The sequence below is a fragment of the Corythoichthys intestinalis genome, chromosome 22 (genome assembly GCF_030265065.1).
Source record: "Corythoichthys intestinalis isolate RoL2023-P3 chromosome 22, ASM3026506v1, whole genome shotgun sequence".
NCBI classification, from domain to species: domain Eukaryota; kingdom Metazoa; phylum Chordata; class Actinopteri; order Syngnathiformes; family Syngnathidae; genus Corythoichthys; species Corythoichthys intestinalis.
In genome coordinates this window covers 31,786,500-31,804,656 of record NC_080416.1, presented here as the reverse complement: position 1 = coordinate 31,804,656, position 18,157 = coordinate 31,786,500, and the positions used below count along the sequence as shown (strand labels likewise).

General features: G+C 39.6%; 1 protein-coding gene across 2 annotated transcripts in view; it reads left to right on the top strand.

The window, feature by feature from the left end:
• Positions 1 to 18,157, top strand: part of ash1l (ash1 (absent, small, or homeotic)-like (Drosophila)) — a 94,697-nt gene that overhangs the window by 67,321 nt on the left and 9,219 nt on the right. The window contains exons 16-25 of one of the 2 annotated variants that reach the window (XM_057827215.1): positions 110 to 276; positions 6,368 to 6,520; positions 8,830 to 8,884; positions 8,977 to 9,109; positions 10,908 to 11,174; positions 14,036 to 14,122; positions 14,205 to 14,295; positions 14,390 to 14,528; positions 14,634 to 14,806; positions 14,886 to 15,061. In XM_057827215.1, the coding sequence (XP_057683198.1) occupies positions 110 to 276; positions 6,368 to 6,520; positions 8,830 to 8,884; positions 8,977 to 9,109; positions 10,908 to 11,174; positions 14,036 to 14,122; positions 14,205 to 14,295; positions 14,390 to 14,528; positions 14,634 to 14,806; positions 14,886 to 15,061 (1,441 nt within the window). The remainder of the gene's footprint in view (positions 1 to 109; positions 277 to 6,367; positions 6,521 to 8,829; positions 8,885 to 8,976; positions 9,110 to 10,907; positions 11,175 to 14,035; positions 14,123 to 14,204; positions 14,296 to 14,389; positions 14,529 to 14,633; positions 14,807 to 14,885; positions 15,062 to 18,157) is intronic. The other variant, XM_057827216.1, reaches the window with a different exon arrangement.

Below are 18,157 nucleotides of genomic sequence, written 5' to 3'. Positions count from 1 at the left end.
ATAATGGTTGATGTCACCTGCTCTGTTGACTGAAAGGTGCTTGATGGGGAAAACTCTGCTCCATACTTAAATAAGAGTTTCTCTTGTTTGCCTTCCCCACAATCATTAGGAACTTTGTGCTCAAGCATCGAGTATTCCTCCTGAGGAACTGGGAAAAAATGAGGGAGAAACAGGAGTTGCTTAAACGAGAGGGTGAAAGAGAGAGAGATCCGAGCAACCTGTCCTTGTATACCCGCTGGGGAGGAGTCATCCGTGATGATGGCAACATCAAATCGGGTGAGCGGGTGAATTTAAAAAGCATTAATTGTTTTTTTTTTTTTTTGTTACATTGTTTTTCATTGATGGTAGCTTTGCATATAATGCAAAAGCTACCATCTACAATATTCTTTTTTTTTTGCTTCCCAATGTCGTTTCTTCCCAGCCAAAACTGTTTGACCCACCAACACGGTTCATACACCAAAACGAACGGAATTCGAAACGCAGTTTTTTTTGGGAAAAGGAAAAAAAAAATCAAAATGGTGCTTGTCCAATTTTCGTGTAAATCACATCATTTATTCCATGAAAAATATTTCGGACACTAAGGGGCACAACAGTTTGATACAGGTTTTGCTTAAAACGTACAGCTTGGCCAAAATTTGCCAAAAACATACCCATTCATTTCTAATGGCCAAAATTTGCCAAAAACATACCCATTCATTTCTAATGGCCAAAATTCCCCATTCTTTTCCAACGGCCCAATTTGCCATTCATTTCAATAGCACAAAAACTTCTATTCACTCCTAGTGATTTCCAACCCAAGTGACCCGATATCAACAGGAAATGACTTCTAAATTCCCCCAAATCAAAAAGGAAGTGACCCAGTATGAACAGGAAGTGACCCTGAAATGCCCCAAAATCACCAGGTAGTGACCTGATATCTACAGGAAGTGACCCTGGAATGCCTCTAAATAGACAGGAAGGGACCTAATTAGAGCTGCAACTAACGATTATTTTTTATAATCGATTAATCGGACGATTAATTAAATGATCAATTGGATATATGTCACTGTTTTTAATTACCTTCACAATTTGACCTGAAGTTGTTCTATTGGTTGTAAGTAACAATGAAGACAAAATGGATGACTGTTTCCTGAAAAAAATATATTTTACTACAGCTTCCTGACTTAACTAGTCTACAACTGTACTGTTTTAAGTACATAAAACTAGTTTTAATAAATGTTCTGAGTATAAAACAAAAAGAATTTCTTAGTACAAAAATCAGACAAAATTCCTGTTCATTCAAATAATATATATATATTTTTTTTTCTTGTCGGCAAAGCGCTGATAATAAATTGTGTCAATGACTCATTTATTTCCTTTAAACAAACTAAACAACAAAATTGAATAATGAGGAGGCAGACTTCTTTTTATGAACAACTGTTTTTTATTGTCAAATCTTTGTTCATAAATACAATCCAAATCCATCTTCAAAGTACACTCTCTTGTATGACAATATACAGTTTGAATGGGAGTTTGTACTAAAAGGAGACTAAGCTGTTATATGAATGGGTTGATGTGTGTGGTTTCTTTATAAGAATAAATGGGACAATTTTACTCTCTAACAATAACTCAAGTGCTAACATGATTCTCCAAAACACAATACAAGCGGGCACTTAAGACACTGATTAGCATAATTGCTCCGTGCTAAGTAGTAACATCTCATCAACAAAGAATAAAATTGGCTTCATTTACTCCCCTCAGACGGAGTCACACTGGATCTAGCAACACAAAAGACAATCTAACTCCCAACACTTTGTAATTTTATTGATTTATCAACCCAAACTGAGTGTACAGTGGTATGAAAAAGTATCTGAACCTTTTGGAATTTTTCACATTTCTGCATAAAATCACCATCAAATGTGATCTGACCTTTGTCATAATCACACAAATGAAAAAACAGTGTCTGCTTTAACTAAAACTACCCAAACTTTTATAGGTTTTCATATTTTAATTAGGATAGTATGCAAACAATGACAAAAGGGGGGAAAATAAGTAAGTGAACCGTCACATTTAATATTTTGTGGCCCCACCCTTTGGCAACAATAACTTCAAACAGACGCTTCCTGTAGCTTCAAATCAGTCTGGCACATCGATCAGGACTAATCTTGGCCCATTCTTCTCTACAAAACTGCTGTAGTTCAGTCAGATTCCTGGGATTTCTGGCATGAATCGCTGTCTTTAGGTCATGCTACAGCATCTCAATGGGGTTCGAGTCTGGACTTTGACTTGGCCACTCCTAAACGTGTATTTTGTTCTTCTGAAACCATTCTGAAGTTTATTTACTGTGTTTTGAATCATTGCCTTGTTAAAGCATCCATCCTCTTTTAGCTTCAGGTTTTCCTGTAAAACATCCTGATAAACTTTTGAATTCATTCTTTCATGAATGATTGCAAGTTGTCCATTCTGAGTTGATTTACCTCTGTGTTTTGGATCATTGTCTTGTTGCAGCATCCATCCTCTTTTTAGCTTCAACTGTTTGATAGACTGCCTCAAAACATCCTAATTCATTATTCTCTTAATAATTGCAAGTTGTCCAGGCCATGAGGAAGCAAAACAGCCCAAATCATGATGCTCCCTCCACCATGCTTCACGGTAGGGATGAGGTGTTGATGTTGGTGAGCTGTTCCATTTTTCCTCCACACATGACTTTGTGTGTTACTCCCAAACAATTCAACTTTGGTTTCATCAGTCCACAAATTATTTTGCCAAAAAACTTCTGTGGAGTGTCCAAGTGCCAGTGACTTCTGTAAGTCTTTAGCAGACACTCTAGGCTTCTTTTTTACCTCTGAGTCTTCTGTGTTGAAGTCTTGGAATAATCTTTGGTGGACGGCCACTCCTTAGGAGAGAAGCAACAGTGCCAAACTCTCTCCATTTGTAGAAAACTTCTCTGACTGTCAATTGATGAACATCCAGACTTTTAGAGATGGGTTTGTATCCTTTCCCGGCTTTATAGAAATCAACAATCCTTGATCACAGGTCTTCAGACAGCTCTGTTGACCGAGCCATGATGCACGTCAGACAATGCTTCTCAACAAGACAATTCTTAACAGGTGTGTTTTATAGTGGGCAGGGCAGCTTGAAACCACTCATCAGTGATTGGGCACATACCTGACTTAAATTGTTTGGTAAAAATAGGTTTCAATTGCTCTTTAAGTCTCCTTAGGCAAAGGGTTCACTTACTATTAGGGGTGTAACGGTACACAAAAATCTCGGTTCGGTACGTACCTCAATTTTGAGGTCACAGTTCGGTTCATTTTCGGTACAGTAAGAAAACAAACTGCAAAATGTAAATGTGCTAGTTGTTTATTACACAATTTTGTGCTTTCAACAATAGGAACATTAGCCTATACAAAGCTAGAATTCTGCTCAAAAAGTAGCGGGTATTTAAGGATAATCTAACAACAATTTGCCTTTCAGACCCCGCGTATTGGTCAGCTTTCTTTCTGAAAGAAAGAAGAAAAAAGATGTCCTGTGTTAAAGAGAAAAGCAATCCCAATGACAAAGATTTTAACATGTATTTTCCAAATGAAATGCCTCAATGAATCTTTTTTTCTTCTTCTTATGAACAGTTTTCAAAAGCTTTATTGGTGGATTTTCTCAAGTTAAAGCGCTACACAGAAATTAATAAATTTAATTGTATAAGCGGGATCTTATTATTTAATTACAGGTGTTTTAGCTCATTTCAATTTATTTTATGTAAATGGGCTATTATTTATTTTGTTATGTGTTTATATTTTACCAATGTGATGTAGTATTCATTTATATTGTATATTTTATGTTGTATAACTTCAGTTCCTATGTGAATATTAGTTCCTACTTGTTTTGTTGTGGTAGGAGGGTTTTGTATTGAACACGGGGCCGTGTTGGTTATTTTTATAGCAGAGAAGACAGCAGTAAATCAACAAAGACAAGTCAACTGTGCCCCGATCTACCACTCAAGAGATCTGATAGACTCAAAAAGTAGGTTACGATTGCATATTACTTTGAAAATCGACCGGAGCCACCGTATTTTTACACGAGTGACTTCCGGCCCGATCCTCGCTACCAGTAGTATTATTGACGCAGGAGGGTTGCGTCTCGCGTCAAATAATAAACTCTGCCGTTCTTTTCGCATGCGTCGCGTTGAGCGGCTTCTGGGACGCATCTAACACGCGGCCGCACTGCGACTGGTGTGCATTGGCTGATTGACTCTTACGCCTGCGTTTCACTGCGTTCTCGCGGCGGCCACGTTGTCGCGCCGTTTACGTTTCTGGGTTATACTGTCCTACCGTGTTGGTCCTCATTATAGTAGAGAAGACAGAGTAAATATAATCTACATAAAGGACCTGTAACCCGAAAAATATAATCTACATAAAGGACCTGTAACCCGATCGACTCACAGCCTCGAAAAGTAAGGGTTATATTACGTCAGAAACTCGTTCGGTATGCGTCTGTTCCGAACCGAGCACCACGTACCGAAACGGTTCAATACTATTACATGTACGGTTACACCCTTACTTACTATATTTTCCCCCTTCTGTCATTGTTTGCATGCTATCCTCAGTAAAATATGAAAACCTATAACTGTTTGAATGGTTGTAGTTAAAGCAGACACTGTTTTGTTCAAGATCAGATCACATTTGATGGTGATTTTATGCAGAAATGTGAGGAGTTCCGAAAGGTTCAGATACTTTTTCATACCACTGTAGCAGTGAACTCTCTCTCTTGCTCTAATTACTAGGGGTGTGCCATCTTAGGCACCCCACGATTCGATTCGATTACGATTCAGGACGCCACGATTCGATTTTTAATCGATTATCGCGATATCGTCTATGATCGCGGTTATCGCGGTTATCACGATTATCGATGCATCGTGCAGCACTGATTACTAAAGCAGCCAAGCAAATTTATGTCCATTATTTATTTAAAATATCCTTATGATTCAACAGGAAAGATGGAATAATGCCCATACAACAAAAAGCTGCCCTTAAGCTGCTTTTTTATTTATTTCGTTTTACAAGAAAGTGCAAAATGCTTAACTATTTTAAAGGGAGTACTCATTTCTCTCAACAATGCAATGAAATTTACACTGGTGGAATGAATTCGACATTTTCTGGACACAAACAAAGTGTCTTTAGAAATAAGACTTCTTTTAACCAATATACTTTGTTTTCACAGTGTTACCTCTTGGAGTAACAGGTGGAAATCTCAACTGGTCTTGACACTGCTACACTCACACTCATTACAGCGCGCGCACTTTCTTCTCTTTCTATTTCGCATGTTTGTAGTGTTACCACTGTACTTTATCATGGTTTTACAAGTTCTGCATATGAAATACACGTTAGCGAATTAGCTCATTAGCTTAGCGCTCGGCGCTAACTATTAACATCTCAAAAACAACAACAATAAAGGCTAAACAGTACAAGAGGGTTCTTGTACTCACCTCTTATAGATGCACACGGGTCTTAGCAACACACTCAGGATATTTTTTTTAATTGAAATGCCTTAAAACTACAGCTGGTCATCTGAAAGGCAAGGAGCAACGAGCAAAGAACTATCTCTCTTCCCCTCTCGCTCTAAAAATGCGCACAAAAGCGCGACCGGCTTCTGGTCCTGCCTGCCATATACACAAATTTATTTTCCAGTCTTTTAAAAAGGAGTAAATCTATCTTCCAGTAACTGGGAGCATCCATCATAACGTTGTGTGTGCGTCCGTTAACGGTGTCCGGGCCGCAGACGTGTCTTGAATTTCGTTTCGCTACGAGCGTTGTTAGGAGTGAAAATAATCGTTTTTTAACCTTTATGAATCGTAATCGAATCGTCACGTGTCGAATCGCGATGCATGTAATAATCGATTTTTTGGAACTCCTCTACTAATTACTGGCACGCACGAAGCCTCACATTGCAAACAAACAAGGACCCAAACATGACTGCTCATCGCTGCAGGAAAAAAATTGATTATCAAATTTGTTGGCAACTAATTTATTAATTGATTTTAATCGATTAGTTGTTGCCGCCTTAGACCCAATATGTAAAGTAAGTGAACCCAAAATGTGCCCAAATCAACAGCAAGTGATACCGAAATCCCCCCCATATCAACAAGACTTGACACAATATAAACAGGAAGTGCACTTGAAATGCCCCAAAATCAACAGGAAGAGACCTGATATCTACAGAAAGTCAGAGATGCCTCAAAATCAACAGGAAGTGACCCGGTATGCTAACCATTAAATCAAAGCTATCATGGCAGTTTCTCCAGAAATTGTATTTTCTAGTTCGAGCTAGCTGTGTGTTTCTTTCTGTATATGATTAGTCGAGTTACAAACTAACATGCTTCTCGTTCTGTCAGATGTTTTCCTCACACAGTTTTCAGCTCTGCAGACGTCACGGTCAGTGCGTACTCGGAGGCTCGCTGCAGCTGAAGAAAACACAGAAGTCACACGCACTGCTCGCCTTGCACATATCTTCAAGGAGATTTATGACATGATTACAAGCTACAAAGGTTAGTTACTAACTATTTCCTCAATTTATTGACCCAAATAATATACATTTTTTAAAGATGTTACAGCTGTGGAACCTAAAAATTCTGTTAGTCTCATTGAAGTGGTGCAAACAAATTCATAAAAGTCAAGCTGTCAAAGCAAAGCTATTTAAGCATATAAACAACATTTTGAATCAACATCCAAGGTCTACAGTTCCTAACTACAAAATAAATATTGCTCTCTATGTTGCCTTGAAAGAGTGAGCTAGGGTGCTTTTTCTTTTGAATGCGGTATATACTTTATTTCGTGGCATAATCGAGGACTGGGACTATGTCCTCCTACATGAAAAGTGAAAAAGCGTCAATCCCCTCTAAAAATGCTAACAATTACAAACATTTATCATGTATACACTGCTCAGATAATGCTCAATTCCTCCCAGAAAATGATTGTAATTACAAATGCTTTGGTAGTAATATCTTCATTTATTTTGCTTGCAATGAAAAAACACAAAAGAGAATGAAAAAAAAAATTAAATCATTATCATTTTGCACAAAACTCTAATAATGGGCTGGACAAAAGTTTTGGCAGCCTCAGCCTAATACTTGGTAGCACAACCTTTAGACAAAATAACTATTAACAACTGCTTCTGGTATCCATCACTGAGCTTCTTACAATGCTCTGCTGAAACTTTAGACCATTCTTCTTTGGCCAACTGCTCCAGGTCTCTGAGATTTGAAGGGTGCCTTCTCCAAACTGCCATTTTCAGATCTCTCCACAGGTGTTCTATGGGATTCATGTCTGGACTCATTGCTGTCCACTTAAGAAGTCTCCAGTGCTTTCTCTCAAACCATTTTCTAGTGCTTTTTGAAGTGTGTTCTGGGTCATTTTCCTGCTAAAAGACCCATGACCTCTGAGGGAGACCCAGATTTCTCACACTGGGCCTTACATTATGCTTCAAAATTTGTTTGTAGTCTTCAGACTTCATAATGCCATGCACACGGTCAAGCAGTCCAGTGCCAGAGGTAGCAAAGCAACCCCAAAACATCAGGGAACCTGCGCCATGTTTGACTGTGGGGACTTCTTTTCTTTGAAGGCCTAGTTTTTTTTTCTGTTGATGCCTTTTCCCCAAAAGCTCTACTTTTGTCTCATCTGACCAGAGAACATTCTTCCAAAACGTTTTTGGCTTTCTCAGTTAAGTTTTGGCAAACTCCAGCCTGGCTTTTTTATGTCACTGGGTCAGAAGTGGGGTCTTCTTCCTGGGTATCCTACCATAGAGTCCCTTTTCATTCAAACGCCGACGTATAGTAAGGGTTGACACTGTTGTACCCTCGGACTGCAGGACAGCTTGAACTTGTTTGGATGTTAGTCGAGGTTCTTTATCCACCATCCGCACTATCTTTCATTGAAATCTCTCGTCAATTTTTGTTTTCCGTCCACATCTAAGGAGGTTAGCCATAGTTCCATGGGCTTTACACTTATTGATGACACTGCACACGGTAGACACAGGCACATTCAGATCTTTGGAGATGGACTTGTAGCCTTGAGATTGCCCATGCTTCCTCACAATTTTGCTTCTCAAGTTCTCAGACAGTTCTTTGGTCTTCTTTCTTTTCTCCATGCTCAATGTGGTACATACAAGGCCACAGGATGGAGGTTGAGTCAACTTTAATCCATTTTAACTGGCTGCAAGTGTGATTTAGTTTTTGCCACCATCTGTTATGTGCCATAGGTAAGTAACAGGTGCTTTTAATTACAAAAATTAGAGAAGCATCACATGATTTTTCAAAGGGTGACAATACTTTTGTTTGGCCCATTTTTGGAGTTTTGTGTAAAATGATAATGATTTCATTTTTTCCCCGTTCTCTTTTGTGTTTTTCCATTGCAAGCAAAATAAATGAAGATATTGCTACCAAAGCATTTTAATTGCTATCATTTTCTGGGAGAAATTGAGCATTATCTGACAGAATTGCAGGGGTGCCAATACTTTTGACCAGCAGTGTAGATAGAGATAATATGAATTAGCATGACAGTCCAATGAATGACGATGAATATATGACTGCATTCCAAACGAAAAGAATCTCGGGGATCTTCAACACTATGCCAATAACAAGTGAATTTCTCTCTCACAATGTATGTTGATTTTGGGTCATTTAGGGGTCACTTTCTGTTGAATTTGGGGTAATTTAATTTTCAATATTTAAAGTAAGTCCAAAAGATTTGTTCCTGGTCCATCCAGCATCTTGAGCATTCTATAGAGTTTTGATTTGCAAAGCTATGTCTCTAGAGAATGAAGCATTTTTAAAAAAAAAAGTTTAATTTCCTACTCCAGATTCATCCAGCCAGACTCTTGCTACTCCGCTTTTGAACCTCCCATCACGGAAAAGGTAAGAATATAAACCCATTTATTGTATAAAAACCTTCAAAGGTAAAAGAGACAAACGTTTGTGTTTTATTTATTTTTTGTGTGCATTATTAGAAACAGCCATTATTATGAGAAGGTGTCAGACCCTCTGGATTTAAGCACCATCGAGAAGCAAATCCTTACGGGCCATTACAAGACTGTTGAAGCATTCGACACTGACATGCTTAAAGTATTCCGCAATGCTGAGGTAGGCAGGTGTCCCATTATGTGTGACATTGCATGTACCCTTTGCTATGAAGAATGTTGCAGTGGACTTGTGCTGTCAAGTTACATTAACATTTGTTGAACGTTCCCAAAGCATTAGTGGAATGTGGAATCTTTGTGTGTGTGTGTGTGTGTGTGTGTGTGTTTTATCAAGGTAAAGCTTTAGAGGTGATTCTCATGAGAGCTAAGCATTACAGTAATGGAAAAACATTTACCTACAGTTGTGTTCAAAATTATTCAACTCCCACAGTGGATAAGTGTTTGACATTCATTTTTCATCTTGTTTATAAACACATCAAATAGTGACATGTCAAATAGACAAATACAACTGAAATAACAAAAATATTTTTTGGGACTATTCCAATTATGGCCTTTCTGTGATTACCCAATTCACAAATCATTCAAGGAAAATTATAAAAGGAAAAGGAAATGATAAGGAAACCCACTTTTTTAAGCAGTACACTTGTATATTTATTTTATTTTTTTAAGGGCTAAAAAGTAACAAAATAATCCAGAAATACAATGGCATTGTGATCGGAACATCTCTTTTATGATGCTGTATTGAGGTAAAAACAGCTAAGATTTTAATCGACACATTACAATAATGAATATTCTAAACTCTAAAATCAGTTTAAAAACATACAAAAGACTATTTTGGTGGACTGGGCCACATAATAGACATAACTAGGGTTGTTCCGATCATGTTTTTTTGCTCCCGATCCGATCGTTTTAGTTTGAGTATCCGCCGATCCCGATATTTTCCGATACGATTGCTTTTTTTTTGCTCCCGATTCAATTCCAATCATTCCCGATAATTTTCCCCGATCATATACATTTTGGCAATGCATTAAGAAAAAAATGAATCAAACTCGGACGAATATATACATTCAGCATACAGTACATAAGTACTGTATTTGTTTATTATGACAATAAATCCTCAAGATGGCATTTACATTGTTAACATTCTTTCTGTGAGAGGGATCCACGGATAGAAAGACTTGTGACTTTGTATATTGTGACTAAATATTGCCATCTAGTGTATTTGTTGAGCTTTCAGTAAATGATACTGTAGCCATGCCCAAATGCATGATGGGAAGTGGAACCACGACTGCGTAGTGCTACCAATTGATATGTCTTCTCTGCGTTGGGAAATAACATAAGGTGTTAAGAAAAAGATTAATTGCTACCTTGCTTCCCATGATATTTCTAATCGTAGGGAGAGGGATTGTAAGGTTTTAGTCAATTAAAAAAAGGCTCCAAAGGCTGCCAAAATTCATTCTACTCATTTTACGCTGCCTTTTATCTCTCTATATAGGTAAAACGGCGCCATTACAGATTGAGCGCGACAATGCGTGAGTGGGTTGTGCAGTGGATGCATTAATTGCGTTAAATATTTTAACGTGATACATTTTCGAAAAAAATTAATTACCGCCGTTATTGGGATAAATTTGATAACCCTACCTTAAGCCTAAACTAAAGACTCTGGATGAGTGTAACATATTATGTCTGTAACGTTAAATACAATTAGAAAACGATTTAATTAAAAAATGTATATATATTAAAAAAAGGCATGGCCGATATTTTTTTGCCGATTCCGATACTTTTGAAAATGACGTGATCGGGACATCTCTAGACATAACCATCTTTCAACTAAAATAAACTATTTCAGGTATTCAAGACTATATCTCTAAAATCTTGAAAGACAAAGTCTAGGTTAGCTTCATGAGAATCACCCTTAGACATTTTCTTCATTTCCTGAATGTCTTTTGTTGTCCTATCAGAAATATTACGGCAGGAAGTCATCAATAGGAAGGGATGTGTGTCGGCTACGGAAAGCTTACTACAGTGCACGTAACGAGGCTGCTGTGCAAATCGATGAGATTATGGGCGACACTGCCAGTGAGGCTGACAGCTCTGACTCACTCGAGCGTGACCGGGGCCACCACCATGGAGGGGCCGGATCCCATGACAAGGATGACGACATTATCCGTTGCATCTGTGGCATGTACAAGGATGAAGGCCTGATGATCCAGTGTGAAAAGTGCATGGTAAGAAACAGTGCAATCACTGAAGTCGATTTGTTATTCAACTTTTTCCCCTGGTTTGCTTTTTGGCAAAATCAAACATGTTATGACAGTAACTGTATTTGCTTACAGACTAAACTAAATTCATTTTGTTAAGAGTAAAAGAAAACCAGAAAATATTCAAATACTCCTCCTTTGCATTTGAATCCCACACTTGAGCCAAAGTGAAGGAGAAACATTTGTTTTCCTCTGAGTGATGTTGGCAGTGAGGTGGCACTGCCACAATTAAATCATTTACAACTAATCATCATAAAATAGTCAACCATTTTGAGAATTGATTTATCCTTTAAACTGTGTATGACACCAAAAAGCATGTTTATTTCATATTACACGCAGGGTTTTATTCTCCTGAATGAAATGGACCACTTGGATGTGTGTGGAAACTAGTGTTTTATATATTCAATTTTTGAATCCCGCGCCATGAAAATAAGTGATTTTTGGCTCCAGTCTCGGGTTTAGGACAAATGCGAATGTGGAGTCACCCGGGTCAGCATTTCGCAATACAGCATTGCTCTATAGCATGCAGATGGACTGCGGATTCATCTGATTTTGCAGATTAATTCGTTTATTTTTTGCATCACGCCAGCCAAACGGCTTGCAGGCTTTTGTAGCTGCACCAGGGAGAGGCGTGTGAACCTTTTTGGGTTTCAGAAATTTCCCGTTCACCCCGATATCGGCCAAAACAAATGTGCGACAACTGTGGGACCATTGGACTTACGAGGAAGTGAGTAAACATTTTGTTATGTATTATGTCAAATACCGGGATCATGGCACACGTTTTAAGACGTAGGTGGCTTGCATTTTGTGGCTGACATGCTCCTTGTCCACCGAGAATGCCACTCGGCCGACGACCAGCAGCTTGTCGCAAACCCCCAACCCCCTTTGCCAGGAGAGCGCTGTACTCTGCTTATTGCCCTTTTCATGTGCCCGGCGTTCTGTCAAATTTTCCACCCCATCAGAAATTGCAACTTTGTGTTGAAAATGGCCGTGAATACAGCGATTACAAAGTAAACACTACAAACTTTCTTTAAGCAAAGGAATATTTACTTACGTTTGATCTTGGACGGACATGTAGAAAAGTTCTCCTCAGACACATCCTGCCTTGTCAGCTGTACACAACAACTGCACGCCGCTCTCTCACTGTCTACGTCTTCGCAGTTTTTAAGCATTAATTTACGCCATATTCGTGTCGACCATGTGGCAGCTACGTGCTCGTCCGACGTCGGCCGGTTTGTCCGGCGGTCATTTGCGAGCTGCTTCCCCATCAAACGATCTCTCCTGCCTGCAGCATGGGAATGAGTCCGACGAGCTGTAACTTGCCGGGGTGCCGATCGGCGAAGACATTTGAGTGATTTTCCGCTTCGAAAGCCGAGAATAGACTTGGTAAGCATGTCGGCTAGCTGTCACTCCTCCTGGTTTGGTTACGCTCTCTCGATATTCTTTGGAAGTATTTTTCCTTGATTGCTAAATAAATTGTTTGGTCCTGACAAATAACAGTCTTGTGGTAAATGGAATTTGAAATATTAAAAATGCATTTATTCAGTACGACAGGGCTAAATTACTGCATAATGGTCAAAACTGCCGACTTCTTAAACCTCCCGAATGGTATTTAATGCCACTGGAGTTAGTCCGGCTTTTGTGTAAACAAAAGAGGAGTTTAATAGCTAGGCAACATGCTAACCCAAACCGAGCGGCTCTTCCAAGTCTCTTCCACGCCTTTCGAACACGAAAAATCACACAAAACTACCCCGACTTATGTAACACACGGCAGCAAGGGTGATTGTCTTCACCGAACGGCCAGCCCCCGGCTGCGAGCAAGTTTCGGCTCGTCGTTCCCCTGCTGTGGCCGCGCCAGGCAGGCAGTCCACGTCGCCGGGGATGCAGTAGGGAAATGAACACCGACAATTTTGCCTTCTCGGGTGTCAAATCGGCTGATGTCGCAGCGTGTGGCTGCTACAGCCCAAGTCGAGAATAACGCTTTCTTGGCGGGCACACAAAGAGGGTCGAGAGGGGTGGAAGTCTCTTCACAATCGTGTCTTCTCGGTGGACAGAGACACCCACAAAATGCAAGCCACCTCCTCATTAAAATGTGTGCCGTGATGCCAGTATTGGACATAATATAAAACACGTAGTTTACTCACTTCCTCGTCCGTCTAATGGTCGCTCCATTGTCATACTTATTTTGCCCATTCTTCGCGGTGAACAGGATCTTTTTAAAACCCAGAAAGACTCACACAACTCTCCCTGGTGTAGCAACAAAAGTCCGCAACACATTGAGCTGGCCCGACATGAAAAATGAACGAATTAATCTGCAAAATCAGCTGGTTCCGCTGTCCTTTTGCAAACAGTAGTATGGTGAAGATGATGTCTCCCGTTAACATCACATTCGGCTTCTTCCTCAATCTGAGACCGTGGCCGGAAGTCTCTCATTTTCATAGCGCAGGATTCGAAACAATTGAATAAATACTGTACAGTATATCGATCGCTTCTGCACACATCCAAATGGTCCATTTCATTCAGGAGCATAAAATACCAATTATAATATGAAATGAACATGCTTTTTTTGTGTCCCAGGCACTTTAAAGGTTTATATAATACAAAATAAACAATATGTGTTTAACGATAAGAAATATGGAGAAATAATGATTCTGTAATCATTCTGACTGTAAAACAAATCTTTTTGATAAAACAATGGAATAATCGGTAGAAATAATTCTAAAAATATCTGGTACTGACAGGCCTACAATTAGGTGACCTAAAATCGATTAGTTCATGAACGGCGGCGTTTTTCATCAATGTCATGGAACATACATGTTTCGTTCAAGGTGTGGCAACACTTTGACTGTATGCGGTTGGAGACGGAAGTCGAGCACTACCTGTGTGAGGAGTGTGATCCGAGGCCAGTTGACACGGTATGCTAAAACATCTTGCCGAGTTTACAGTTCTCATGATTTGGATAGTTTATTTATTATTATTGTTTTGAATGTGTTAAAGGAAGTTCCAATGATACCTCAACCCAGCTATGCTCAAGCTGGCTCGGTTTACTACATCTGTCTCCTAAGAGATGAGCTGCTTCTTCACCAAGGTATCAGTGAACCTACCGAGTGAATTTAATTTACATTACGTATTGTATTTGAGATCATTTTCTAAAGTCAATACATTGGCGTGTCTTTCTATAGGAGACTGTGTGTACCTGATGAGAGACAGCAGACGCACGGCTGAGGGGCAACCCATCAGACAGTCTTACCGCCTCTTGACTCACGTCAATCGAGACAAACTGGACATCTTCCGCATAGAAAAACTCTGGAAGAATGAAAAGTAATTGAACTAACTTAATGACATACTGTGGGGGAAATGTTTACATGAACACTTGCCTAATTAGTCACGTTTGAGTAATATTTTGGCTTTTACCCAACCTTGAAGGGGTGAGCGATTTGCCTTTGGACACCACTACTTCCGTCCTCACGAAACGCACCATTCGCCCTCGCGACGCTTCTACCAGAACGAGTTATTTCGCATGCCACTCTACGAGATCATCCCTCTTGAAGCGGTGGTGGCAACCTGTTGCGTTCTTGATCTCTACACATACTGCAAAGGTCAGAAAATGTTTGTCTTGTATTTTTCTCTCGAGTCGTTAACATGTCTTGACTAATGTAATTTATTGTCTTCCTGAAGGACGACCAAAGGGGGTCAAAGAGCCAGATGTGTACATTTGTGATTACCGTTTGGACAAGTCGGCTCACCTTTTTTACAAGATCCATCGTAATCGCTACCCAGTGTGTACCAAGCCATACGCCTTCAACCATTTCCCGAAGAGACTGACGCCCAAGAGAGACTTCTCGGTAAGACGGGTGGGTGCATTGCTGACTCTCATACCAATACTCTCTCTAAATACAGTGCCCTCCATAATTATTGGATTTATAATAATTATGCGTTTTTTAGCTTCTAATATTTTTTTTCCCTAAATAATATGGGACCTTAATGGAAAAAAATTGAAAAATCCAACCATCAATACAAGTGCATTTATTCAGTGGGGAAAAAATCCCACATAAGGAAATAATTATTTGACATCAAATAATGTGTGTCACAATTATTAGCACTCCTGGTGTTAATACTTTGTACAACCCCCTTTTGCCAACAAAACAGGACCTAATCTTCTATAATGTTTCACAAGATGGGAAAAGACAGAAAGATGGATCTTCAGCCATTCCTCTTTGCAGAATGTCTCTAAATCATCCAGATACCTGGGTCCTCTCCTCTGTACTCTCCTCTTCAGCTCACCCCACAGGTTTTCAATGGGGTTGAGGTCTGGGGACTGAGATGGCCATGGGAGGAGCTTGATTTTGTGTCTGGTGAACCATTTCTGTGTAGATTTGGCCATATGTTTAGGGTCATTGTCTTGCTGAAAGACCCAGTGACGACCCATCTTCAGCTTTCGGGCAGAGGGCAACAGATTTTGATTTAAACTGTCCTGGTATTTCAAAGCATTCATGATGCCATGCACCCTAACAAGGTTCCCAGGGCCTTTGGAAGTGAAACAGCCCCACAGCATCACTGACCCACCCCCATACTTCACAGTGGGTATGAGGTGCTGTCTACACGCCAACAAGCTGTTTGGGAGGCATGCACGGAGAAAACCTTTCCTCACTCACAATCATAATCGTCTGGAGTTCGCCAAGCGGTATTGGGGCTTCAACTGGGACCGTGTGCTTTGGTCAGATGAGACGAAGATTGAGCTTTTTGGCAACAAACACTCTAAGTGGGTCTGGCGTGCCACAAAAAATGCGCATGCTCTTTCTGTCTTTTCCCATCTTGTGAAACATTATAGGAGAAGATTAGGTGCTGTTTTGTTGGCAAAAGGAGGTTGTACAAAGTATTAACACCAGGGGTGCTAATAATTGTGACACACATTATTTGATGTCAAATAACTATTTCTTTATGTGGGATTTTTTCCCCACTGAATAAATGCACTTTATTGAAGGTTGGATTTTTCTCTTTTCATCCAATAAGGGCCCATGTTATTTAGAAAAAAAAATTGACACTAAAAGACACATAATTATTATAAATCCAATTATTATGGAGGGCACTGTATTTCCAGGAGCAAGGTTTTCCTGTCACGTTAGCATTTTGGCCTTAGAGTTCTAATGTTTGTGCTAGGGATGTCCTGATCCGATCACGTGATCAGAAATCAGGCCGATGGCGCCATTTATCAGGGGATCAAAATCAGGTTAAAACAAGGGTTTGCATAGAGACTGTAGGGGCATAACGCTAGCACCTTTTCAGGATGCTCAAATTGTCCCCACCAACTTTTAAGCAACCTTATTTGCATTAATGACTTCAGTTATCTTGGTCATTTACACTGCTGGCCAAAAGTATTGACACCCCTGCAGTTCTGTCAGATAATGTCCTGCTGGAAGACCCATGACCTCTGAGGGAGACCCAGCTTTGTCACACTGGGCCCTACATTATGTTGCAAAGTTTGTTGGTAGACTTCAGACTTCATAATGCCATGCACACGGTCAAGCAGTCCAGCGCCAGAGGAAGCAAAGCAACCCCAAAACATCAGGGGAACAATATTTGACTGTGGGGACCGTGTTCTTTTCTTTGAAGGCCTCGTTTTTTCCCTGTAAACTCTATATTGATGTTGATTTTCCCAAAAAGCTCTGCTTTTGTCTTATCTGACAAGAGAACATTATTCCAAAACGTTTTTGGCTTTCTCAGGTAAGTTTTGGCAAACTCCAGCCTGGCTTTTTTATGTCTCTGGGTGAGAAGTGGGGTCTTCCTGGGTATCCTACCATAGAGTTCCTTTTCATTTAGACACCGACAGATTGTACGGGTTGATACTGTTGTACCCTCGGACTGCAGAACAGCTTGAACTTGTTTGGATGTTAGTCGAGGTTCTTTACTTTCTTCACCAAAAGTTGCTCCTCCTGTTGCACCATTGCTCCCAAACTCTTCTCTAAACCTCTGTGGAGGTTCTATAGTGCTAAATGACCGTCTTGCATGCATTTCCTCGCAAAAAAAAAAAAGTTAAAACCTGTCGTCCTTCGCTGTTTTTTTTACCGCTTCCTTGACTTATCCTCTTTTACGTGTCTATTGCTGTAGCTCAAAAGGGTCACATGAGTAAATGCGCCACTGCCAACATGTCAGAGAATAAAGGAGCTGATTCGCTGGTTTCCTGGCGGTAGGAGAGTGAAATTACAGCTATGACACTCGTTTGGCTGTCAAGCGCAACCCCTCAGCTTTCATGAACAGTTTACATTTTTTCGATAGCACAAACCGTTTAGGATTTACGGTAGTTCAAAGTACGCATGTGTAAATGTGTCGCCGCCGATCCGCCGTTAAAGGGTTAAGTACAGAAACAAAGTACTTTTACATTGTTACCATATTGGCCCGAATATAAGACTTTTTTTTTTTGCATTGAAATTAGACTGAAAAAGTGGGGGTCGTCTTATATTCGCGGTCTAGACATTGTATCCATTCACGACGCTAGATGGCGCCAGATATCATTGAAGCGATGTTCTGTCATGACAGATCTCAGCTACTCTGAAGTTTAACCAGTTTGCATTATTTTACTGCAATGTTTTTCCTTATTCAGATTTGTTTCAAGACTACAGTTACAGTTAGACTTCACTTTGATGGTTAATGCAGTTATTTTAATTTTGTTGTTTTATCAGAATAGATTGGTTTATATAAGTATAACTCCATTTACTTACTTTTCAAAAACCAGAAGCCATTCATTTACGAATGTGATTGCATATTAGTTTACATATTTAAATGTTCAGATATTAAGATTTGAATGAGGCAAATTAACATGCTTTTTCTCTCAAATATATTGTTATAATCATTTGTTTCAGATGTACTGTAATTATTTTCTGTATAAAAATTAATTTTGTGTTCAAAAAGTCTTTTTTCAAACTTGAGTCTTGAAAAAGAGGGGGTTGTTT